We start from the raw sequence: 27190 nt of genomic DNA, 5'->3' as shown, positions 1-27190 counted from the left end.
TGAAATTCTAATGATTCAAGAACAAGGTCTCTAAATTGGTTCATATATATAGAACTTCCAAGAATTTGAGTAGTGTGGTTGTCAATAATGGGTAGAATTGGTGAATGTTACACGTGTGTAAAGTGATCACTTAAACCAGCCTATGACGGTCGTCAGCCCCGTAAATGCCCAGACTTCCATATTCTTCTTCATCTTTGATGAGATGTCAAAAAATAATATAAAAATAAAATGCTGCACTTATAAAATATATCTTTTTTTACATTCATACAAAAGAATTTCCACGAAATGTTACATAAAATTGTCTAGTCATAGTGAAATGGAAAATAATAATAAAATAATCTTAATCACCACTTCTTCAACGTGTCTTATAACATTTTCTCGAAATTTACTCTTCCCACGCTATAATTTTCTTATTGTATTTTATAAAATCGGTATTAAGTAAACACACATAACGGAAAGTTGAGTACTCTGGAGATTTTATTGTTACTAAAACAATAACACGCGGAAGTTGAAATATTCTATCGTAATTATTGTAACCATATATTTATATCTTCTTTCGCCGTAAAAAAACGGTCAAAAATACAAATCTCGAGTAGCCAAAATGTATTGTTCACAACGTCCAAATATTGAGGTCCTCACCAAAAAGTTGCATTTCCAATATTACACAAAAACCATGCAAATATACATACATACATGCATTTATTATACGTATTACAGCTATTTAGGCATGGCCTGTGTTGAGCCGAATACTAACATGTTAATACAATTTTTATATTATTTTTAAATTTTTTAATAATATATTTTTTTAATTATTAGATTATAAACATAACATACACGAGATACAAAAATAATTTACAGTTTAAAGGTTTTTCAAAAAGATAATTACACCTGGACTTTAATTGATTCACTTTCTACCTTGTCCCTTCCAATGCTAAGCAACCATCGACGGACACTGTTCTTAAAGACCTGATCACTCCTGGAAATCTTAATGGTTTCGGGCAGCAAATTAAATATTTTTGGCGCAAGGAATGAAAAATTTTTTTGAGCAAAACTTGTTTTGTTTTTAAATCTGTCCTGTTTACTATATTCTATCGAAATCTTTACTAAAGTTGTCACAAAAAGTGACCAATCCTGTGTTAAATCAAAATGAAATCATTAAATCGCACCAAAACGCAACAATTTTACAAGCTAGAATTCCTGATAACTAAAAATCATTTATAATGGAAATGTAACGTTTTGGTGAGGATCTCCGCAAAAAATGCCCATAAATTGGGTTTTCTCCACATAGGATTTATTTTTACATTTTTTGACATTTTAACATAGATAGTGAAAGATATGGACATAATTGTTGTTGACTTTTTGAATGGGACAGTGGAACTTATGTATAGAACTTGGTATACTACTACTACTACTACCATCACACCGTTTCCCCGCAGGGGTAGGCAGAGAGGATGGAACGCCACACTCTTCTGTCCTGACATACACTCCTCGCCCCCTTCACGTCCATACATCTAGTCATACATGCCCTCCGATTACGCAGACTTTTGACACCGCCAGATTTTAGGTTCTGATTGATCTGATCGTGCCAAGTCTTTTTCGGTCGTCCACGTTCTGTTTTCCCTCTCACATTCGCCACATATATTTTCTTAGTCATTCTTTCGTTATCCATTCGCTCCACATGTCCATACCACCGCAAAGAACTCTTCCTAATGTTTTCAATTATTCCTCGTTCAGCCTTATATTCCTTTCTTATATCGTCGTTTTTAATTCTTTCATACAATGATTTTCCACACATTCGTCGAGACACATTCGGAGCGCATTTCAACAGCGTTCACTCTGCTTTCATCCTTCCTTTGCCAGTTCCATGTTTCCGTGTAATAATGTTCCATGTAATAATGTAGATTTTTTGTGTTAATTAAACAATAATAAGAGCTTTATTATTTATTCGTTTGGCGTTAACTTTATGGAATAACATGATGATTTGATTACGAACATAAAACTTTTGTAAAATATAAGACCACTTATGAGTTTCTTAACATATTATTCAATGTATTCATTATTTCAACTTTTACTCATATAAACACTAGTTTCAAAAACTACAAATATTCTTATCAAAATAATAAGATGCAAATTGTCTGAAAATACAGAGTTTGTATTTTCACATGCTGATAAAAACATTTAGAAACTTAAAAGTAGTATTTTTTGAATTACCTAACGTCTAATTGACTCTGAAATCTAGTAGCGGCTAATGCAACACTGCTTATCATGGCACTACAACGCTCCAACTTCATAAGTTTATAGCGTAATCCTAATTGTGAGCGGGTTTAGTCTAATGTGTAAAGGCAAATAGTCGTAACTCAAGTTGCGGCTGTTTGGCGTAACACGGCTCAAAGCTTTCTTATAACTAGCTTCTATTCATATTCAATAACAGACTTTTCTCTATCTCTTTCCTTTACCGAGATATTCATTATCAAAACTATATGATATGCAAAATTGTATTAATTTGATACATGTTTTGGCAAAAAGCATCATATAACTTTAATTTTAAACTCGTTTATCTCAAAACTACAGTCGTTAACTTGCGGCTATTTGCCTTTGCACATTAGTAGTTTACTCTTTATGTTTAAAGTTTCTAAAACATCATGTAGTTCATGAGTGAAATTTCTAGGAGAAATCACACATGGATCACATTTTCTTGGTCAAAATTATTCGCTTTGACGTATATTATATAAGTAGTTAAAGAAGAACAATGATATTATTGATTTTTTAACTATTGTGTAAATTATGAATATATTTGCTTGGTGGATCTCTGCAAAAAAAATTCGAAATATGTATAAATTGTGATTTCAATAAATGTATACAAATAAAAACATATAAATATGGCTTTGATGCGTCGTTTGTTAAAATTACCTTACAAAAGTGTTCATCAGCACAATTTACAGTACACATTATAGATCTTCGGTCAACGCCTTGCCATTCGTTACCGTAATATCACCAGCATAGACTTAACGTGTCGTGTCTGGGGAATCAACCATCCATCACGAGTCGTGATTCGTGATAATAATGTTGTCAGTGATTATCTGGCACATATGATTAGATAATCAGTGATCAATCAGTAATCGTCTAAAGTAATCACGGTAAATCCATAGTTAATATCATTGTAGGTTTCAAAAAACCACAAGTAAAAACCTCGAATATAAATTATATACATAGTAATAATTGGCAAATAACTATAGTTATGTTACGCTCTGTGTTGCGTGAAGTTAGACTATTGTAAATTTAAGTTATCTGTTAATTTGAAAGGGAAAACATTTCCCACTTGGCTTACGTCGTTTGTATATATGTATATTTACATGTATGTATATGTATTTATATATATATATATATATATATATATATATATATATATATATATATATATATATATATATATATATATATATATATATATATATATATATATATATATATATATATATATATATATATATATATATATATATATATATATATATTTATATATATAACACAAATTTCAATTAAATTACATTTTTCTACGATTCATATTTATTTATATAAAATATGTATGGTAATTTAAAAAAAAGCATCGTGTAACATTCACCATCCCATTATTGACAACCACATGTGTGTGATTATAATCCAGGATTCGGATCTCACATACTAATATAAGAGTTTCAGCTTAATAAAAAGCTTCTTTACATCTCACCTATAGATGTCTCTAGTGAAGTTCTAGTGATTCATGAACAAGGTTTCTAAATTGGTTCATATATATAGAACTTCCAAGAATTTGAGTAGTGTGGTTGTCAATAATGGATAGAATTGGTGAATGTTACACGTGTGTAAAGTGATCACTTAAACCAGCCTATGACGGTCGTAAGCCCCGTAAATGCCCAGACTTCCATATTCTTCTTCATCTTTGATGAGATGTCAAAAAATAATATGAAAATAACTCCTGTAATTGGAGATAATCCAGATTTTGTGAACAAGTATTTGGACACACTCAAAATGTTGTAAAAGCATCGTATAAAAAAATCTTTTAAAATCTAAAAAACAAAATGTTAAAAAAACATGTCTATAAATTGCCATAAGACGTGGTTGTGGGAAGTATTCGATTAGCAAGAATGTTTCATAAGAGAGAAAAAATGATATCTCAACACATTTTGCGATGTTACGAGTCGCCACAATAGGGAAACACGCCAAGTTCTTATAAAACACAAGATATTCATGTCGTGTGTGAATTCCCTGTCGAATTTTCACGGTCTGTTAGAAAATTATAATATATTACGGCAATTGAATAATTATCAACCTATTACCGCCTCAAAATGATTTCATGAAAAAATTTAATTTTTATATCTACGTCGATAGGGGTACCTATTAATACAGATATTAGCTAGCTGCTAATAATTGATATTTTGAATATTTAAAGCATTAACTTTGTGGATCACTGTAATATATTTCGCTCGCTCTTTTCAACAACGTCATAAATCAAAAAGCGTGATTTTTCAGGATATCGTTTTTAAAGTTTAAGAATATAATATATTTTGCATTAAAAATAATTATCAAGCCAATCATTGAACTTTTTACTGTACAACAGATCTTTTTAGGTAAAACTTGAAAGTTTTTGTCTTCATTTGAAAAATATTAAGTATATTAAAAAAATTAAACAATACCTTTTCTTCAAAATGCAAAAACAACACTTTTTACCCTGTAGCGGGTAAATATTAAATTTAAAATATGCCGCTTTTGCTGGAATATAGTACATTTTACGACCTAAAATGATACAACAAAATGCATACTTAGTCAACATATTTTATTTAATATTGCTTCAAAGAAAACAACAATCACGTTGAAAATGAAAATTTAAGAAAAAGAATTCGTTTTATATAATTTTTGTACAAAATAATTGTTAAATTTGCAAAAAACTCTTTAAAGATGGAATGGTTTTCGTGTATTTAATAATACAAACAATAAACGAAAAATACTAAAAAGAAAGCAAATTCGTAGTTGAATTAGTATTGTATTAAACGTAGCTTTAACTGTTTTTTTTCATATTAAAGACCGTTTAATATGAAGTTTACATGTAACCGGGTCGAACGGCGTTGCTTTTTTCTCGGATAATATATATTTTTTAAATTTTCAAAATCACTTCTACGAAACAATGTTTGCGCTTACGTAATAACAGTCTTTAATTCGTCAAAATAATAAATTACGGTATTGTTATGGATATTTAAATGATATTAGAATATGTCACTCACTCCTTTCAACAACGTCATTTATCAAAAACATGATTTTTCAGGAGATCGTTTTTAAAGTTTAAGAATATAATGATGAATTAAAAATAAATATCAAGCTACTATTGAACTTTTTACTGTGCAACAGATCTTTTAAGGTAAAACCTGAAGGTTTTTTCTCCATTTGAAAAATATTTAGAATGTTTAAAAAAATAATTAAATAATACATTTTCTTCAAAATGCAATAACAACACTTTCTGCCCTGTAGCGGGTAAATATTAAGTTAAAAATATGCCGCTTTTGCTGGGATATAGTACATTTTCTAGGCATTCCGAATCCATGCACAACTGAAAATTGACGTTTATTTGATATATGACGTTGTTGAAAGGAGTGAGCGATATATTTTTTAAGTAACATCTTTACATTAAGTGAGTTCCGTGACCCTTTTTGTTTTAAAAAAAAGCCCTTGTTATATGGTTCATATAAATAAATAATTGGTGCTAAATGTGCTAACCACTAGACACAGAAGCTTATTCGTAAATAATAATATTTTTTTGTTATTGTGCAGCGAACGATCGCTTTCATCTCTCTGCAGAAGTAAGAATCTGTTGAATTCGTCGGCTGGCAATAGCGCATCGCGTCGGTCCGCGGTGGAATACATTGGTTGCACTCTACATACGCCATACGCCATACATCACATACGAGCATACACTCGAGAGATTGGACCTACTTTCAGTAGACGTTTCATGTCCGATTAAAATTATTTAATATTCATTACGGAGTCTGCGCAGTTTGCATTCTGGCTCTGCTAAACAGTGTCAAGTCCGAAATATCAGAAAAACGATAATTTTTACTTTCTACATAATCGTACATATATGTGTATGTGATAATTGGTTGGTAAATAAAACGAAGACTTTATGGAGAATGAAAAAACAGGAATATTTTTTAGCACTAACCTACTACAAAACTAAATGTCACGCCGCTTTTCCACAGAGATAGGCAGAGAGAACAGAATGCCGCACCAATTTGTCTTTGCAAACAATTTTCGCCTCTTCTACGTTCATGCATCTCCTCACACATACCCGCCGATTATTCCGACTCCCGACCTGACCACATTCAAGTATTCAAAATATTTGATCAGTTTTCCGAGTTTTCCTCGGTCTTCCTCTGATTCATCCAGATCTACATTCATCTCTTTCAAAAACTACAACTTTGGATTTGTCTACAATCAGCAAATCACATTCCTTGCACATACATATTATACACCCTTGACATCAACGCCCGCAGGTCTTATTATCGGCAAAAAGCACAGCTTCGCCACCATACAAAAGGCAACAGACAGTCAAATTGATCATATTATCTCTAAGATTTAAACCATTCACTTCTTTAATGCAATTATCCATGTAAAAATTGAATACACAAGAAAAAAAATAAATTAAATTTTAAATCACGAGAGATGACAAATTTCAGTAAAATTACATTTTTATACGATTCATTTTTATGTTTATAAAATATGTAATCTTAAGAAAAGCATCATATTTAACACAGGTGGTATTTGAAAATGGTGTTACCAATCTATCTCATTTCCAATAATTACCACGACTTCGTTAAATTCTTAAAATAGTAAAAGCGGCTCAAATTGATTAGATGTATTGTTATTTTAATACTATATATTTTACAAGAAACCATTTAAAAGCAACGACGCTAATTATATTAAACTATTTTGCATTTAATTTCTCTTATTTCTAGCACATTCAATACAAAAAAATTAGTTTACTAAATATTATCTACTCCACAATTTTAACTACTCGTATCCAAACTTTGTTGTTTTTGACCAAATATTTTCCTTTACCTAATTTTTCCCCTGTTTACGGTCATTTGAACTTTGTTTGTAAATCATTGAAAAAATTAACCAAAAACAATTTGTTAAATCTTCAATCAATATCAAAAAGTGCAAGGGAAATTTAAGAAAATAAATACTTAACATTTGAAACAATTAAAAAAAAAAATATTAAAAGTTTTATTTTCCAACTAACAGTTTTCAAACAAATCATTTCGTAAATTCTCCTTATCATTATACATAAATGTGATTTTTTAAAAACCAGCCTATGACGGTCGTCAGCCCCGTAAATGTCCAGACTTTCATATTCTTCTTCATCTTTGATGAGATGCCCAAAAATAATATGAAAATAGCTCCTGTAATAGGAGATAATCCAGATTTTGTGAACAAGTATTTGGACACACTGAAAATGTTGTACATAAATGTAAAATGCATTCTGAATTTATAATAATTGTAAAACATCATCTATAATGTAAAATGCATTGAACCGTGTGTCACATATTGATAATAACTTGTGTTTTATGTGATACGTTTTTTTTATACATTCTTGAAGTCTTATACGGTAATTTACATATTTCATTTAAAAAAATCATCGAACTACATAAAAATATACAAAATAATTTATATTTTAACATTAAATAACTTTCCCCTTTAAATGCTAATGTACCAGAAATTCGCAATATGCGTTAATTTCGCTACATGGAACTAATACATCAACCATTCAATTAAGTGCCCGGTTGCCAGTTCGAATTAATCAATTTCACACAAAAAATAAAAAATCATGTATGCAAATATATTGTTTAATTTTATGATCGGAATTGATTTACAATTGAAGCCGGTTATCCGGTTAGGAATAACTCGGTCCGTAATTTAGCAGTCAAGTTTCTACCCGCAACAAGAGCAATGCATTGGGGTCAGTTGAGCAGCGAGCACTAATTAAAGTGAATGCAATATTAGAGATCTCAAATAATAATAAAAGATGGCGAGTGAAATTTGGACTGGATCTTGACAGATGTTATCGGCCATAGAAAATACCCAGAGACTTGGATTTTGCTCAGTTTCTATGCAAATGATGAAAATCTAGATCCGAGACTCGAAGATCTAAGAAGTTGACTAAAATCTAAGTAGATAAAAACAACAACTTTGTTTTTTCCCTCATTAATTTTATTTGACCAGCAACCGGGTTTCGTCGTAATCGGCATAATAATTCTTCTTCTCCGTCTTCCTCATTGCTGAGGGTTGTAACCCTTGCAGAAGCAATGACTCTTCTGCAGTTATCCCTTGACTGCGCTGCACGTAGCGCTCCAACCACTGAGGTGCCTGCTGCTGCTTTAACTTGATCGGTCCATCGTGTGGGGATCTTCCTTTCCCTCTCTTTTCCTCCAGGCTACCGATCACAACTAGTCGTTCCAGGCTATCCTCGTTGCCACGCGCAACGTGTCCAAAGAACTGGAGAATCCGACATCATCACACTTGTTACAAATCAACGCATTTTCAGATTCAACTATGTAAATATTGTTAACCCCTGCCTAGTTGTCTACATAAAATAGAATTTCGTCTAGCCTCACACCAGTCTGATGATGTCAGTTACGACGAAAACTGGTTGCTGGTCAAATAAAATTCATGTGGAAAAAACCACATAGTTTTTATTTTATTCTATAAAATGCAGTTCCACCAAGAAATGTCAGTACAAAACATAATTTAATTTTTTTTTTTACATCTCAACGTAGATGAAGAAGAATATGAGAGTCTGGGCATTTACAGCGCTTACGACCGTCATAGGCTGGTTTAAGTGATCATTAACCCACGTGTACCATTCACCAATTCTCATTCAGTGTGTTTGTCAATCATGGGTAGAATTGGTGAATGTTACTCGTGTGTACACTTAAACCAGTCTATGACGGTCGTAAGTCCTGTAAATGCCCATGCTTCCATATCCTTTTTCATCTTTATTTCTTTTACCTGTGTAAACTACAGTCTAAAATTTATATAAGTATTGAAAAATAAACTTATTGATATCGGCAAGATTCCTTCCATAATTTTCCTAAATAATCATATTACCTGTTTCATTACTAGTAATTATTACATAACGTAAAAAGGCTGTTAATTTGAGAGTTAATAGCTTGAGCTATAAAATTTTAAGCGTTACTTTTTTAGTACTTATTACATACAAATTACATGATTTACTTTTAAAAAGAACCGGCTATGTCAGTTTCATGAGAGCATTAGACTTGCATTGATTATACTTTATTGTATATAATAAAGATATTAAAATATATACTACCACCTGTGTATTCGACTGATTATCGCTTTCACACTAGGAAATAAAATGCATGGTGAAAATCAGTTTAAATTCTTTTTGACAAAGTAGGTTTTGAACCCTCCCATAGAGCGGTAATCCGCAAACCTTTTCTATTCAAGTTACACCTACCAAATTGAGAAATTTCAGAGGTGCATATTTACCATACTATGGTTTCATTTTTTTATTGAATTTTTATTTATTTAATATATTAACATTTATAAGTATACCATGTGATTCGCTGTGCCTCTCCAAAAAAAGACTGAGCTCTTGTGCTTGGAGAGGGACTTACACTCATGGTTTAACGTTATTTAATAAATGGTGTAAAAGTCTTTTTTTTGTATACTTTTTCAAGATTTATATGTAATGGGCTTTAATTTTTTTCTTAAGAATTTTTATATCTTCTATTTTTCTTATTTCCTTAGGGAGTTTATTGAACATATTTAACATTTGTGTCGTCTACTTTCAAAATCCGCCAGATCCAATTGTATAAGATTTTAAAATGTATATTCTATCGGAATGCCAATTGTGGCTTTTATTGTTTAATATATTTAGATACTTAAAAACCCTACTGCAAAATAGTTAAAAACAGCGTTCTATTTCAAATTCCGCTATTTTCATAGAACTTTCCTTCTTACCCATATCGGCCAATCAGAGAGCGGGGATAGGTCAAAAATTAAGATGACGTCATAATCGGTTTGTGTATCGTGTTTTTTTTTTAAATACTGAAAAATATCCAAAAAATGGGAAAATTCTCTATTTCATAATATTTTATCTAAAGATAGACAAATCTTTGAAATATAAATGTTACCCGGAGAATTTTGCTTTTTTAGTAAAATCGACTTCATGGATCTGACGGATTTTGAAAGTAGGCGACACATATTATGTTAATTGCGAATTGTGAGCTAGATTACTTTGTTAAAGGTATCTCAAATTTAAATTTTTTTTTGTAAGAAGGAAGATGGAAGTCCGACTTGGTGTTTACTGTATCTAACAGGTTGGCAACGAAGAAATACTTCAAGCATATAAACAGTATAATAATAACGATTGAAATCTTTATACGAATCAATCTATATTCAGAGTACTTGTCCTTCGAACCAATTATACGCGGAGTTCACCATGTTTCGTATGGCTAGTGAGTACAACTCGTGTTTTAGCCAAGTTGACATTTTCAATTGCGGAAAATCTGTGCTGAAACGTCGAATGATGAGCATATTGTCCTCTCAGGGTCTTTAAAAACTATGCTTCTCTGCATTGTATGCATGTCTCCACTAGAATCAACATCACACACACACACACACACACACACATAGCCTCTTACACACTTTACACATGCACATTTTATCTCATAAATACGTGTTCATTTGCTAGATCTACACTGAATATTTTGTGCTTATCTTTATGTGGGAAAAGCACTAATTCCATAAAAAATGACATAAGCAGGAAATTAGGTGAATGATTGATCTTTGCCGTTTGTTCAACAAGCCAACTGTTTATAATCCCTGTTTGTTGGATGATTTATGTTGACATGGAATAGGTACTACACACACACACACACACACACACACACACACACTCACCCCAACCAACATAACTTTCATAAGAATAGCATTATCGGAGGATTTTTTTAATTGGCCATAGTTTTGTTAATTAATATTGTATAATATATTGTTTTGTAGTGGCTGTAAAAATCCCAAATAAAATAAAATAAAATGTCTCTGTGGTTAACTGTAATTGGCTTGTTTAATGTATATTATTTAGTGTTTTCTGTAACATAAGTAGCTGTTACAATGATTAAAGAAAACACTTCGTTTTTTACCACTTGAGTTTTATTATAGACTACATGTTTCAGAAGTTAAACTTCCATCATTCAGGTCTGTATAATAACTAAAATATAAAATATAAATTATAAATATAATTATACAGACCTGAATGATGGAAGTTTAACTTCTGAAACATGTAGTCTATAATAAAACTCAAGTGGTAAAAAACGAAGTGTTTTCTTTAATCATTGTAACATGTCTTACCACAAAGTTAATGCCGAACGTTAACAATAAATAAAATAAGTAGCTGTTACTAACCGAAATAAAAAAAATGTATAAAAAATAATTCTCAAATGGAAATCCTCGCATTTCTCAGAGGCAAGTCGAACTAGCCAAACAATGAATCTGAACGAATTACAATTGCAAATTGGCGATACTCGCAATTTAAATTAATTTCAGGTCAAGCAATTAGCATTCAAAATACTTTCTTCGTTCGGATTAAAGTATTCCATTGTTATGGACAATAAACACAAATCGGTTTTTCGACAAAAATTGATACGCTAATCATGCCCGAGCGGACCGTGACCGCTGAATATATTCTCGTATCAAAAATTATTCGAGATCTTCATTCAAAGATGTGTTACTTGTAATTACATACGCAGAATGTAACAATAGTTATCATAAATCACGTGAAAGGCGTCAAAGCAGCCGCGGGAAAGGTGTTCGCGGGAAAAGTAGCGAAAATCGCCTGTTAACATTATGTCCAAATTACTATTTTAATTGAATTTTCGCAATCATCCGTTCCATGGAAAAATTCTACTCATTATTGACATAAAGAATTTTACACGTTACACGTGTGTAAAGTGATCACTTAAACCAGCCTATGTTGGTCGTCAGCTTCGTAAATGCCCAGAATTCCATATTCTTCTTCATCTTTGATGAGATGTAAAAAAAATAGTACTGGGACACACTCAAAATGTTGTTCATAATTCTAAATACGATATATTATTTATGATTTTTCCATTATTAAATTTTTAGCTTTTTATTCAAATTAAGTGATTTTTTCACTCTAATATTTATTTAATATAATCCTGGACTGGTACCTGAAGTAGAGGGCTGATCACCTTTACTTTATGTGTTAACGATCAATATAACACTGCGTTATATATAATGCAGTGCCCTATGCGCCATTGGGGTGCGGATGAGGATTTGAAAAATTTTAAGCTTTATTTTTCATTTTTATTTTCCAAAGGACTTTTTTTTCCAAAGGAATGTTCCAAAGGACAAAGGACCCACGAAGCCTCTACTTTTAGAGGCTTGTCTGCAGGTAGGATAGTAAGGATAGGGAAAGTAAATGTGAAAAATACATCACAAACACCCAGACCAATTAAAAATAAATTATTATAGAATTCATTTAGCAATTGACGAGAATCGAACCCGCGACGCCAGTTTCGCAGTCGAGCGTCTACCCAACTATGCCATGGCGCCTGTCCAATGAATTGTTGGTAGCGTTGGTCTAATGAGGACGATTTATTAATTACTTTTAATTCAAGAATGCTGTACATAAGATGAAATAATTACTATACTTTGTTTTGTTAATCTTGAGAGAAATTACACGGGATTTTGAGCATTAAATCGACAAGTAAGTGAAATTGAATTAGATGCGTGCCAGACATTGACCCAATGAACCTGTTTTGAATGTAATTGTTGGATAGGTACCCTCGTATTTATAGCTGGGAAAAGGCAGCAACTAACCCTTCAAGACCTGATAATTTGTAACAAAGAAATTTTATAAATATACGGCTACGTTTCAACAAGAAGTTAGTTTAAAATTTTAATCCTAAAATAATCAATATATTTTTTATAAGTTTTACATTTAATGGTGGAACGGCATTTTATAGAATAAAATAACTTTAAAACTAACTATGTAATTTTTTCAGATTAATTATATTTGACTAGCAACCGGGTTTCGTCGTAACCGACATCATCAGACTGGTGATATCTGTATGAAAGATCAGTCTGATGATATCGGTTACGGCGCAACTCGGTTGCTGGTCAAATAAAATTCATGTGAAAAAAATTACATAGTTGTTACTTTATTCTATAATCAATATGTTATATTCGTCAAATATGATTTTAAAAATGAAGTAGAAAGCTATTCACTTAATAATGATTGCCGATTAACGAATTACATTTAATTTATTTATCACTTATTTTTTAAAGAAATATATTCACGGGAACAGTCTTCCATCGTTAGTAACAATATTTCTTAAGCAAAGGATATTTCAAGTTTTTTTTAGTCTTTCTTAAAACTGACATAACTTCGCCATCTTGGTTTTTCTCTGACGCACTCTGTTTTATCGGCGGAACACTTCTTGAAATATTATGTTTTATGATAGAATGTTTTTTTAGAGGTGTGGTTTTTAAACTGGCAACATTGTTTCTGCCGACTGTCAATTTGACAGTTGATTTGTAGTCAGTACGTTTTGCCATTCACCATAAATGATCATTATGGAAATTATGAAAATTAAAATTTATGAATATTTTCACCAAAACCTAGAATTTGTCACATCATGGCATTGATGTGACAAAGCTGTGATTTCAACAAGATGGCGTAACATGCCACACGGCGGGTACCACCATCAATTTATTGCGGGAAATTTAATTTGTATACCTCTAAAAAGACACCATTTTCATACATATACATATTATGTCAAATAAAAAATATACTTTATTATTCAATTTCCATTATCATATTTTTTCAAAATAGCTAACAGCATTCGTTCTTAGAGGGTTCAGAACACTTATTATGCTCTTATTTAATTCAACAATAAATTTAAATAAACGGCTCTTTTTTTAAGATTAAAATCTCAGGCATTTCGGAGGCAAGTCTTCAACAAAGGGAAATATATTATATCCGCTTAGTGAAAGTGTTGAGCATACAACACGACTTAATTAGTTCTCTAATTATTCATCTAATTAAATATCTCCCATTGGTGGAAAGATTGCCTAGAACTGTACGCAACAGCGCTTTTATATTGATGTGATTCTCAATTGTGTACTCATGCAGAATACGACAATAATCATTATAAGAAACAATGTGTTTGTTATATCATATTGCGAAATAAAAAAATACAAATAATTTTGTGAGAATTCGAAATTTTACGTGTGTGGTTACGTAGGTATTGCGGTTATTAATATTTCAATACACAATAGAAAATAATATTGCTGCAATACATTATAATATCATAATTTGACAATATGAAAACATGACTTTCGTACATGTTATCTGTTATGAGTCAGTGTCAAATACAAGTACACATATGTAAATATTGTATTTTATAGTTGAAGGAAATGGCGTCCTGTATCCACCCTTTGAAGGGGTTGGAATTATTTAATGAGAACTCCATCCCCAGAGTTATTATAACGTGTAAACAACTAAACTGCTCCTGAACACCAGAAGCCAGGAGTTTTAAATTACGATAAATAATTATTTATCGTAATTTAAAATTATTAAAATTATTTTGTTAACACATTATGTTAACAAAATATTCAGGCAGATCTGTGCGCTAACAAGTGGCAGAAGTGGACATTTAAAAAAATATTTTGCAAAAATTATAAATTTGTTTGTATCGTAGTCATACAGGAGAAAGTGACCAAGTGCATTTTTTACAAAAATGTGAGCATTGACGATTGTATATCTTACTAGCTTAATATTGCCCTAAAAAACATCCCCAAGGGTTTTAAACTTGTTAGTATATATATTGACTTGGTAAAAATTACTAACTGCATCGATGTTTATTTTCTTGCAAAGCAAAAGTGACTTAAATGGCCCTCCTGAACATTTTATGTATTGTTAGTTGGTCACTTTCTCCTGTACGACTACGATATATTGTAATATCTTCGAAAATATTTGATATTTTGTGATAAAATTTTCGTAGTTTTTGTTAAACATAAAAATTCTATTGATCATGTCTGGTCGCCTTGCAGTATAAAAGTCAGCCATCGCAAGGTGAAGCAGCTGTCACAAAAATGTATGAATTCATAAAAAATCGAATCAATCATTTCAGTTATGTAATAATGGGTTATGAAATACTACAAAGTTTAAAAAAATTGCCCAAATAAAAGGTGTAAATTTTACTTGAAGGTTAAATTATAACGTTTTTCCTCGTCTTTTATAGCAAGCCCATATGGAATTGGCCACATTTAAGATTAAAATAAGATAAAACTAACTAACTAACTAACTAACCATCACGCCGCTTCCCCGCAGGGGTAGGCAGAGAGAATCGAACGCCACACCACTCTGTCTTTGCAAACATTCTTTGCCTCTTCTACATTCATGCATCTCCTCATACATACCCGGCGATTATTACGACTCCTGACCCGGCCGCTTTCAAGTATTTGACATACCTGATTGTGCCAAGTTTTCCTCGGTCGTCCTCTGCTTCTTTTTCCAACTACATTCGCCTCATAAATTTGTTTAACCGTTCTTTCTTCCCTCATACGCTCCACATGTCCAAACCATCTCAACACACCTTTCTTAATTTTATCGATAATGCTTATCTCAGCCTTACATTCTTTCCTTATTTCATCATTCGAACATTTATCAAACATCGTTTTGCCACTCATTCGTCTGAGGGATCGCATTTCGACTGCATTCAGTCTGCTTTCATCCTTCTTTTGCCAACTCCATGCTTCGCTTCCATACATAAGGGTTGGAACCAGAACTCCATTGTGTACTGCCAGTTTAGCTTGCGCTGATAGATTTTTATTTGCTAAAACTGATTTTAGTGCACCATTCACTTAAAATAAGATACGTTACTCTAAATTGTTTAATTCATACATTGATTCGCCGGAATTGCTGGAACGTTTATTTACGTATACGTTTTAGAGTTCCCGGTCGGATCACTAGGGCAACTGACACCTCAGCGCTTCCCACGAGTAGAACAAACTCTAAAAAAGGTTCCTATATTTTTCATTCATCAAAATTGGTCAACTATGAAAATGGCGAATTTTGTTCAATACGACATTGTCAGCACTGAGATAGCGTACATAGTAAGTCGATATTCATATCGTGATGTGTGCCAATTTCCACATAATTTGTCTTGGACTTGAGCTTTGATCTTTCCCTTTTCCGCTTTTCCTCCCTCCCGTCCCTCATCCAGGTATTTATATTAAATTATGTACATATGTGAAATTTTACAAATACCTGTTTGTCACTCATTAAATTAAATGTATTTATGTAACTGTTGTAAAAATTCCAAATAAAATAGAAAGTTAATTTTTTTAATCCTAAAAATTAAGGTTCGTTTTTCAATAGTTGTGAAGTTCTTACCTGTTTTTTCTTCGAGCTCAGCGGGCGCCGCAGGTGGAGCAGGTGGTGGCGGCGGCGGGGGCGGTCCAGGAGCAAGAGGAACATTACACTCCTCGGACGAGCTACCCACGTCGGACACCCCAGACTCTCCCGACACAGGATCTCTCCCCCCGCGGCCGTCCTGCTCCTCCCTCCCCGCGCCCTGCCGCTCCTGACCGAGAGTCTCCTTACTCATGTAGACCTGCTCCTTCCTGCTCGACTCGGACTTAGTGGTCTTGCTGCCATAGCCGTTCAGCTTGGTCTTGGAGTAGTCTTCATTCTTCTTGTTGTTGTGGGATTCTTTCATGTGGGAGTCTCTGAAAAAAGAAAAATGAAAGCATGTAGAGCTGAGCTGGATAATAATGATAATAAAACCCTTATCCGCACCCCAATGTTGCATAGGGCACTGCGTCATATAAACGCAGTGTTATCTTGATCGTTTTCGCATAAAGGAAAGGTTATCAGCCCTTCGCTTCAGGTACCAGTCCAGGGTAATATTGAATAAATATTACGGTGAAAGAATTAATTATATTTATTTTACCCCCCTTGTGAATCGAACCCGGGACCTCCAGAATGGTAGCCGAGCGCGCTGTCCATTACACTACGGAGGCGGACAAAAGATGGATAACTCTTGTCAAATATCAAGGTTCCTAAGATTGTATATCTGGATCGCGTACTTTGTGGAGAGAAATACCACTTTCTTGTATTGATTATGATGGGATAGATAGAAAGACGCCTAGAGTTGTCAAAAAGCAAACATCGTGCTGCGCAATATTGCTAATGCTTCGAAGACTGCAAAGTCTTTGACAGAATGATCGCCAACAATGGGGGAGAACTGATAGAGGACAAGCAGAAGATAAAGATCTGAGATCTTTGGAGTTCAGGTGAGCATTACTACTGTACTCTCATAGATTGTATAATTCTGCCTACTTTCTGAATCCGAGTGGTGTAGAGGACACCGCCTTGAATCAACGCAGTGTGTGTGTGGCTATATGAAGGCAGAATGATCAGTATTATGGTCCAGATTCACGGATATAAGAATGAAATATTTCAGAGGATGCAGATGACGGGATTCAGATTGAAGGCTTTTACAGCTTTATTGGAAATACGAGAAATATATCGCTCACTCCTTTCAAGAACGTCATAAATAATAAAAAAACTTGATTTTTCAGGAGAACGTTTTTAAAGTTTAAAAATATAATAAAATGTATTAAAAATAAATATCAAGCCACTTACTGAACCTTTTACTGTGCAACAGATCTTTTTAGGTAAAACCTGAAGGTTTTTTTCTCCATTTGAAAAATGTTTAGGATAATTAAATAAATTATTAAACAATACCTTCTAAATACAAAAGCAACACTTTATGCGTTGTAGCGGGTAAATATTAAGTTAAAAATATACCTCTTTTGCTGGGATATAGTACATTTTCTGGGCATTCCGAAAACATACACAATTGAAAATCGACGATTTTTGATTTATGACGTTCTTGAAAGGAGTTAGCGATATGTAGAGGAGGAATGGCTTGAAGTATAGGATAGTAAAATAAAATAAAAACAAAGGTAAGGGTATCATTTACATATTTCTCTATTACATATTTTTAAATCACATATTAAACAAACCTCAAACTCGTCCTGGAGGTTGAAATCTTATTTTGGCTGCTGTATATGGATCTTGATTCATCTCTAGCCAGATAGATATCTTCGTAGTCGTGGTCGTGAGTGCTTCCATTGACGCTCTTCTTGGTGCCGGCGCTGCCGAAGCTGAAGTTGCCGTTGCAGACTCCGTTGCTGTGGCTGGTTTTGCTGTTGCCGTTCGTGAGGGTGATGTTGTGATTGTGATCCGCCGAGCGCTCCGACATGTCTGAGGATGACAGGTTCCCGTCGGACCCGGCACCAGAACTTGACGAGTGAACTTCAACTTTGACTAGAAACAAATACGAGTCTTAGAAACTTTTTAAACAGGTTCATATCAGTGAAAAGTAGAAAAGTATCCGTTTAACTGCTGAAATGTTTTCCTTACAGTATGCTAATATTGTAAAAAACTTGTTTGCAATAATGGTTCATTTAAAATTAAGTGGATTAAAAGGAGGGTAAAAAAAGTTTTTTCCAAAAAAATGCATTTTTATTTTTTGTCGGTATTTCGACGGCGAAAAACGTCGTTATATTGACGGTTTTCAAAGTAAAATGCAAAAACAACACTTTCTGTCCTGTAGCGGGTAAATATTAAGTTAAAAATATGGCTCTTTTGCTGGGATAAAGTACATTTTCTGGGCATTCCGAAAACATGCACAACTGAAAATTGACGTTTTTTGATATATGACGTTGTTGAAAGGAGTGAGCGATATTCGAAATGTAAAAATAACTTCTATGTGGAAAAACTCAGATATTTGAACAAGGAATTGAACACCCAAAATGTTGTCATGAAATCTACTTTAAATGTAACCAAATCACCTGTCATTCCATTAGTCTGGGTGATTCCATTCTCCTGTATTCTGGACGATCTCCTCGAAGAGTTGGCAGTGAGGGTTGTGGACTCTCCACGGGATCCTGGGCTACAGGACTTAGCCTCAAATAAGTCCTTTACTCTATTGTAGATGAGCTCTTGGGGGTTGTGTAGATAGAAGCTGTCACCGCCGACTGATGTGGTAGAAGCACCTGAAAGGAGAAGAATCAGACCACAACATGAGTAAACTAAACGAGAATGAAGTCACACATGAAGTGAAAAAACATTATATTTTATCGTATACTTCATTAGCTAGACAGAACATATCGCTCACTCCTTTCAAGAACGTCATAAATAAAAAAAACTTGATTTTTCAGGAGAACGTTTTTAAAGTTTAAAAATATAATACAATGTTTTAAAAATAAATATCAAGAGACTTATTGAACTTTTTACCGTGCACCAGATGTTTTTAGGTAAAACCTGAAGGTTTTTTCTCCATTTGAAAAGTATTTAGTAAATGTAAAAAAAATTATTGAACAATACCCTTTCTTCAAAATGCAAAAACAACACTTTCTGCCATGTAGCGGGTAAATATTAAGTCAAAAATATGTCTCTTTTGCTAAGATATAGTACATTTTCTGGTCATTACAAAACCATGCACAACTGAAAATTGAAGATTTTTGATTTATGACGTTCTTGAAAGGAGTGAGCGATATAGCAAGACAGGACCCCACAAGATTGACCCCAAAATTTGTACGATGGAGACATTGGGAGATCAAAAAAGGTGTCGGAAGACCCCAAAACAGATGGTCCGACGAAATAGTCGCTGCAAGCAGCAACCGATCGAAGGAAATGGAAAAAAGGGGATGAGGCCTAATGGAGGACAGAGGGCTCATGAAAAAGAAGAAGAAGACTTGATTGGCTTACACATTTGAATTTTCATTTGAAGTTGGCTGGATGAAAGGATGAAAGTAGATAATGTGTGGCAAAACGATGTATGATAGACGTTTGAATGGTAAAATAAGATAATATTGAAAAGCTGAGATGAGTATTATCGATAAAATTAATATAAGTGCGTTGAGATGGTTTGGACGCTTGGAACGAGTGAGTGAGGAAAGAACTAAAAAAACAATTAATGAGGCTAATGTAGTTGGGAAAAGGAGCACAGAAGCACCGAGAAAAACTTGGCATGATCAAGTATACTTGAAAGGGGTCTGGTCAGAAGTCGAAATAATCGGCGTGTATGTTTGAGAAGATGGTGAATATGGAAGAGGGGAATAATGTTTTCAAATACAGGTGCGTTTTATTCTCTCTGCGTTCCCCTGTGGAGAAGCGGCGTGATAGTTAGTTAGTTGGTAGCAAAAATCTCGATTGCATTTGAAAGTTAATAAAATATAAGTATATATTATATACCATATAAGTCATCAAAGATGGAGAAGAATATGGAAGTCTGGGCAATTACGGGGCTAACGACCGTAATAGGCTGGTTTAAGTTATCACTTTAAACACATGTAACGTTCACCAATTCTACCTATCATTGACATCCACACTACTCAAATTCTTGGAAGTTCTATATAAATGAACCAATTTTGAAACATTGTTCTTGAAACACAAGAACTTCACTAGAGACATCTATTGGTGAGACGAAAAGAAGCTTTTTATTGAGCAGAAACTCTTTTATTAAATGTAAATGCCCCGTAAAAGCCCAGACTTCCATATTCATCTCCATCTTTGATGAGATGTCAAAAAATAATTTGAAAATAACTCCTGTAATTGGAGATAATACAGATTTTGTGAACACACTCAAAATGTTGTAAATATATATGAGTACTCATACAAACATTTCTGAAGTATCAATGCTTTTTAAAAAATGGACAAAAAATAATTATTTAATACGTACAAAACGGTTTCAACTTTAGTATTCCAATCCAAAAATACGAGCAGCACAAACCACATCGATTTAACAACCTGACAGCAACTAATATTGATCTAGCACGATTCTTGATCTTCAGCGGGAACAATAGCAGAAAAATGCTGATTCGGTTTCTCCCTAGACGCGGTCTTTGTGATTAGTATACGTTTTCTTATCTCACATAGGTAGTAGGAAGTAATATAAAAAGTAATTAGAAATGTCTTTATGCCTTGGGGCGTGATTAATATAATAGAGACATGATATTATACAATTCCTCAATAACAGTGAAAGCTTATCAACTCCATGAATATATTACAATCTTATGATATAATTCGATAGAAAAGAAATCGATTTAATCACCAGTGGATCAATTATCATGAAAATTTAACCGTACGAACTTGAGCGATAGTTTATTTGTAGCGTTAATCGATTGCATCTCTACTAAACACTTCCGCTACAAATCTTATTTTTGTATGGTGCAATAGTGATTTACTTGAAGACATCCAATTTGTGGATCAACCAATCATTGTATTCGGTAAAACGTAAAGACAGCGGCCCTTCTAAAACCATGATGTAATAATTATAATAACAACATGTTGAGTGTGTCCAAATACTTGTTCACAAAATCTGGATTATCTCCAATTACAGGAGTTATTTTTATATTATTTTTTGACATCTCATCAAAGATGAAGAAGAATATGGAAGTCTGGGCATTTACGGGGCTGACGACCGTCATCTGAGATGTCAAAAAATAATATAAAAATAACTCCTGTAATTGGAGATAATCCAGATTTTGTGAACAAGTATTTGGACACACTCAAAATGTTGTAAATAAATTATCTGGTCAAATTATAAGCTTAAATAATAAAAATGAAAATGGTATTTTCTGGCGTTTCTCATGTGTGTGATTATAATCCAGGATTCAGACCTCACATACTAATATAAGAGTTTCTGCTTAATAAAAAGCTTCTTTACATCTCACCAATAGACGTCTCTAGTGAAGTTCTAGTGATTCACGAACAAGGTTTCTAAATTGGTTCATGTATAAAGAACTTCCAAGAATTTGGGTAGTGTGGTTGTCAATAATGGGTGGAATTGGTGAATGTTACACGTGTGTAAAGTGATCGCTTAGTTTAGCATTGTAAAACCAGTCGATGACGGTCGTCAGCCCCGTAAATGCCCAGACTTCCATATTCTTCTTCATCTTTGATGAGATGTCAAAAAATAATATAATTATAATAATTTTGAATAATTTAAAAGGCGCCTTCTTCTTTTTCTTATTTTTCTTATTTTTCCAGATCCTAAAGATCTGTTTGTGCCTCCTCTTGTAGCTCTTCGGAGTTGACTCCCAGCTGTCTTTCCACCTTTTTGGAGGTCTGCCTGGGGGTCTGCGTCCTTCAGGGATTCCTTGAAGAGCGATACGTGGAACTCTGCATCTGACATTCTGTTTACATGATCATTCCAGTATCCCCTTCGTTGTCGTCACCACCTCACGATATCCTCCGTCTCCCACATGCTTATAAAGCGCCATTTTCGTAAAATTCTACCTCAAGGGCGCTTACATACGTATAGATATGGATAATGATATGAAAATGATATCGACATATGAAAAAATATTAAATAAAAACGTCGTCAATCGGCTGAGTCTGAAGGAGGGAAAGTGGAGCCGCCGTATTATTGCGCCACTCTTCTCGGCCTTCTCGGTCTTCTCAAAATGTTAGGCAGGACGCCCCCCTATGCAATGGCAATGCCGAAAAGCAGGTTGCTACTTGGAGCAACACCATACTTTTCTTTTCAAAACCACGTATTTCTTTCGAAGAAAACTTTTTCAATACAAAAACGGTACTTAACACAAAAAAAATCAATGACGTCAAATGTTACCTGGGTTTAAAGAAAATTACGTTGCGATTTATCTTATATTGGTTTATTTGGCAGTCACTTTGTGGTAATATTTTATATTTCCATTTTTAATTTGAGTTTTACGTGTTTATGCTATTTCTTAAAATCTATTGTAAAAATCTAAAAAATATTTATATGAAAAGTCATAAACTGCAACAGTTTGAAACAAAAGAAATTCATAAAATTATAAATAAAAATATTTTTTAAAATTAATTTGGCGTTTAATTTGTTGAACTGCATTTTAATTTATGTATTAATTTTAAATCAAACACAGATTTCTTCAGTCTACTAAGGTGTATTTCATTAACAAGAACACATAAAATATTTATACTGTGACAATTGTTTCGCCTTGTTAGGGCATTATCAAACAAATGTGAAGATCAAATGGACTACGGTCCTTATGTAGCTATAAAATTCTATGTGACAGTTTTAATATGTGCAGCAATTATTTATGGGAGACAACAGTCACAATATTAATTTTTTATACATTTTTGTTAGTAAAATACAACTTAGTAGACTTAAAAAAACTGTGTTTGATTTAAAATTAATACATAAAATAATAACAAACATTAAGACTATGACTAAAGACTCCCCGTGTTGTCTATGTTCCCACTATTTTCATGATTTAAAAAAATGTTTTAATTGAATTTTCAAACTAAGGGAATTTTTAACTACTTTAAAACTAATCTTAGATGCACAAAAGTTTTCCGTTTAGTATTTGTAACTTATATTTATTACTCCATTTTTATATATTGCTACGCGGAATTTTTTTTTTGTATTATGTGTGTCTCAACTGAAAGATGAAACCACTTTTGTTTTTTAAACAATGATTTTAGAAGCCTGCAGAAGGCCCATTTTTTGACACTACCAGGTACGACCAAATCCACAAAGGCCTATTTTCGGACAATACCAGGTACGGGCAAATTGAACAAAGGGGTGAGGCAGAGAACCGGTTCTAAAACGAAAAGTCATACCTGAACTTTCCTCGCCAGAGGAGGCCGTGTGGTGGGTCGGGGTCCTCATCGGGTTCACGTAAAGGCCGTCGGAGGGCGCATGAGCCGGGCTGGCCACGCCCTTGACGCTGCTCAGGGTGCCGGGGGGGTGCAGGAAGAAGGGCTCGCGGCCCACAGAGGGTCCGCGGGTGAGGGATTGAGAGCGCCTGCGATTCGAATTGACGCAGTCCATCAGCGAGCACTGAAATACAATTTTAAAATACTATTAGTAAATCTATGATATTCTTTAAATCCTTATCCGCACCCGATGGTGCATAGGGTACTGTATAATATAAACGAAATGTTATCATGATCGTTAACTCATGAAGGAAAGGTGATCAGCCCTCCGCTTCAGGTACCAGTCCAGGGTAATATGCTATACTGTCCATGAGTAATGATATCTGTCATCATGAAAAATCTTATTCTTCTTCTTCAAACCCTTACCCACACAGAATGGTGCAGAGGGCACTGCATAATATAAACGAAATGTTTTCTTGATAGTTAACACATGAAGGAAAGGTAATCAGCCTTCCACTTCAGGTACCAGTCCAGGGTAATATTGAATACATATTAGAGTGAGAAAATCACTTATATTTATTTGACCCTTCCCTGGAAATCAAACCCAAGACCTCCAGTACGGTAGCCGAGCGTTCTGACCATTACATTACGGAGGCGCAGGATAATTTGTATAGTAAAGTATTAAAAATACGACTGTTAAGTAATACAGTATGGTATTAAAAATACAATTGTAAAGCATTTTGATGAAGGAAGATGCCAGGTCATAAGCCCTGGGAAGCTCAGACTTCCATCTTCTTTCATAATAAAATGATGAATGATATACGAATTGGTGTCGTATCAAGTTGAGACACTTTTGAAATCCATATTTACCTTTATCAACATTTTTAGTGTGTCAAAATAAATCTCCCTTACCCGAACTTCCATATTCTTCTTCATCTATGTTGAGATGTCAAAAAACTCCTAGTTGGAGATAATCCAGATTTGTGAACTTAAATTTGGACATAAAATATAATATAGTAAAAAGGGATGTTTCCTTACCGCGGAATCTCCAGATCTGCAGGTGCAGGAGTGAACCCCTTTGTATGAGGCCAACCCTTTGTGGGATTCTCTCATCTCCCTTCCTTCTCGTACATCTCTTCCGTCCCGACCTTCCAAGGCAGCTCCGTGTTGAACCAGAACGTTCAGGCACTGAAAATATATATTTTTTTTTTAAAATATAACTGAAACATTGTTTTAACGAATTTTATTTTTGGTACTTTTTTCAACCGGTTTCGATAAGCATCTTGTCATCTTTAGGGATGGATGTGAATCAAATATAAAACGGAGGAAATTTATGATTAGGTGAGTAAGCGGGATAAAGAACTGTGTAATTAAGTGAGGGGTGAAGTGAGAGGGGGTGGAGGAATGTTTTTATTATTGATAATTGTTGGAATAAGGAAATATATAAAACAAAAGAAAAAAATAATAAAAAAAATAAAATAATTACCCAATCATTTTTCCCGCTTACTCACGTAATTTAACTATTTCTCTGTTTTATGTTCTGTACGTATCCATCTCTAAAGATGACGGTTGGAAATTTCCCAAAAAATTGTTAAATTTTAGTCAGTTTTATTTTATACACTTTTATTAAATATGCCATAAAATATCAGCTATATATCAAAAACGTTAAGAATTATATATATATATATATATATATATATATATATATATATATATATATATATATATATATATATATATATATATATATATATATATATATATATATATATATATGTATGTATATATATATATATATATATATATATATATATATATATATATATATATATATATATATATATATATATATATATATATATATATATATTTATATATATACATATATATATATATATATATATATATATATATATATATATATATATATATATATATATATATATATATATATATATATATATATATATATATATATATATATATATATATATATATATATATTTATATATATATATATATATATATATATATATATATATATATATATATATTTCTTAACGTTTTTGATATATAGCTGATATTTTATGGCATATTTAATAAAAGTGTATAAAATAAAACTGACTAAAATTTAACAATTTTTTGGGAAATTTCCAACCGTCATCTTTAGAGATGGATACGTACAGAACATAAAACAGAGAAATAGTTAAATTACGTGAGTAAGCGAGATAAATGATTGGGTAATTATTTTATTTCTTTTATTATTTTATTCTGTTTTTATTTTGAATGTATACATTAAATTTAAATTTTTATTTTATTTATTTCTTTTTTTCCCTTCTAGAATCCCAAAAACGCTCTTTTAGGACATCCTGATTCAGAAAACTCCCATAAACTGCAGGTTTTGTGTTTTTCCTTAGATACTCGCCTCGACTTGCTGATTTTCTGCCGCGTCGTTGATGGGCGACTTGCCGAAGCGGTCGAGCGCGATGCGCGCCCCGTGCCCGAGCAGCCAGCGCACGGTGGCCAGGTGGCCGCGCGATGCCGCGAAGTGCAGCGGCGTCGCGCCGTCGCCGTCGCGCAGGTTGGGGTCGACGCCCTGTTCTAGGATCTACAAATAAAGAAAAAAATACTCTTAGAATCCATATCAACACTTTTCAAAAATAATATAATGTGTCAGATATTAATAGTAAGGTAAGTCATTATCTCCACCGACAAGACACACAAGGTGGCTTGATTAGTCTCTACAAAAAATGTTTTAAATATTAAACAAATAAATTGTGATTAAAATAAATGTATATAAAAAAAATAAATAAATATAAAAAAATTAAAAATACTGTTTTTGGACGATTCCATTTGTAGTTCGCAAGTTGTCGTCCGGAGTGGACGTATTCGCTGCGCAATGCCTAATAAAAGCAACATTTAGGAGTTTTTCCCGTTTTTTAATTGTTTTTTTTTTTAAATCACATTTTCATGTGGTGGATGGAGTGTGTGGAAGTTTTTGGCGTCAGGGGAAGGGTAATTAACTATGACTTTACTTTGAGTATTTCAATGTTTTAGAATTAGTACATAAACCCTGATGATGACAATGTTCTTGTCGTAACCGGTTGAAAAAAAGTGTACCAATAAAAAAGTGGTTAAAACAAAGTTGTTTTATTTTATAAAGTTTATAAAATGTGTCACAAAGTATTTGCGGAAAATATTTAAGACATTATCTATTTATTGATTAATTTATTATTAGATTAAAACCAATATTTTTAACTTTTCCACTTTTTTATTTGACCAGCGACCGGGTTTCGTCGTTACCGACATCATCAGACTGGTCTGATGATGTCGGTAACGACGAAACCCGGTCGCTGGTCAAATAAAAAAGTGGAAAAGCTAAAAATATTGGTTTTAATCTAATAATAAATTAAAAATGCA

General features: G+C 33.0%; 1 protein-coding gene across 5 annotated transcripts in view; it reads right to left on the bottom strand.

Moving 5' to 3' along the window:
* LOC148302443 (uncharacterized) overlaps window positions 1-27190 on the bottom strand; it is a 194517-nt gene that overhangs the window by 20841 nt on the left and 146486 nt on the right. For all 5 annotated transcript variants that reach the window (XM_088271589.1, XM_088271590.1, XM_088271593.1 and 2 more), the window contains exons 4-9: window positions 26196-26378; window positions 24809-24958; window positions 23735-23954; window positions 18958-19161; window positions 18127-18430; window positions 16490-16824 (exon numbers count right to left, since the gene is read on the bottom strand). In XM_088271589.1, the coding sequence (XP_088127715.1) occupies window positions 16490-16824; window positions 18127-18430; window positions 18958-19161; window positions 23735-23954; window positions 24809-24958; window positions 26196-26378 (1396 nt within the window). The remainder of the gene's footprint in view (window positions 1-16489; window positions 16825-18126; window positions 18431-18957; window positions 19162-23734; window positions 23955-24808; window positions 24959-26195; window positions 26379-27190) is intronic.

This window comes from Brachycentrus maculatus, unplaced genomic scaffold, assembly GCF_059751285.1.
Source record: "Brachycentrus maculatus isolate JH-2025_06_01 unplaced genomic scaffold, ASM5975128v1 h1tg000452l, whole genome shotgun sequence".
Taxonomy (NCBI): Eukaryota; Metazoa; Arthropoda; class Insecta; order Trichoptera; family Brachycentridae; genus Brachycentrus; species Brachycentrus maculatus.
This window is presented reverse-complemented; position numbering and strand designations above follow the sequence as displayed.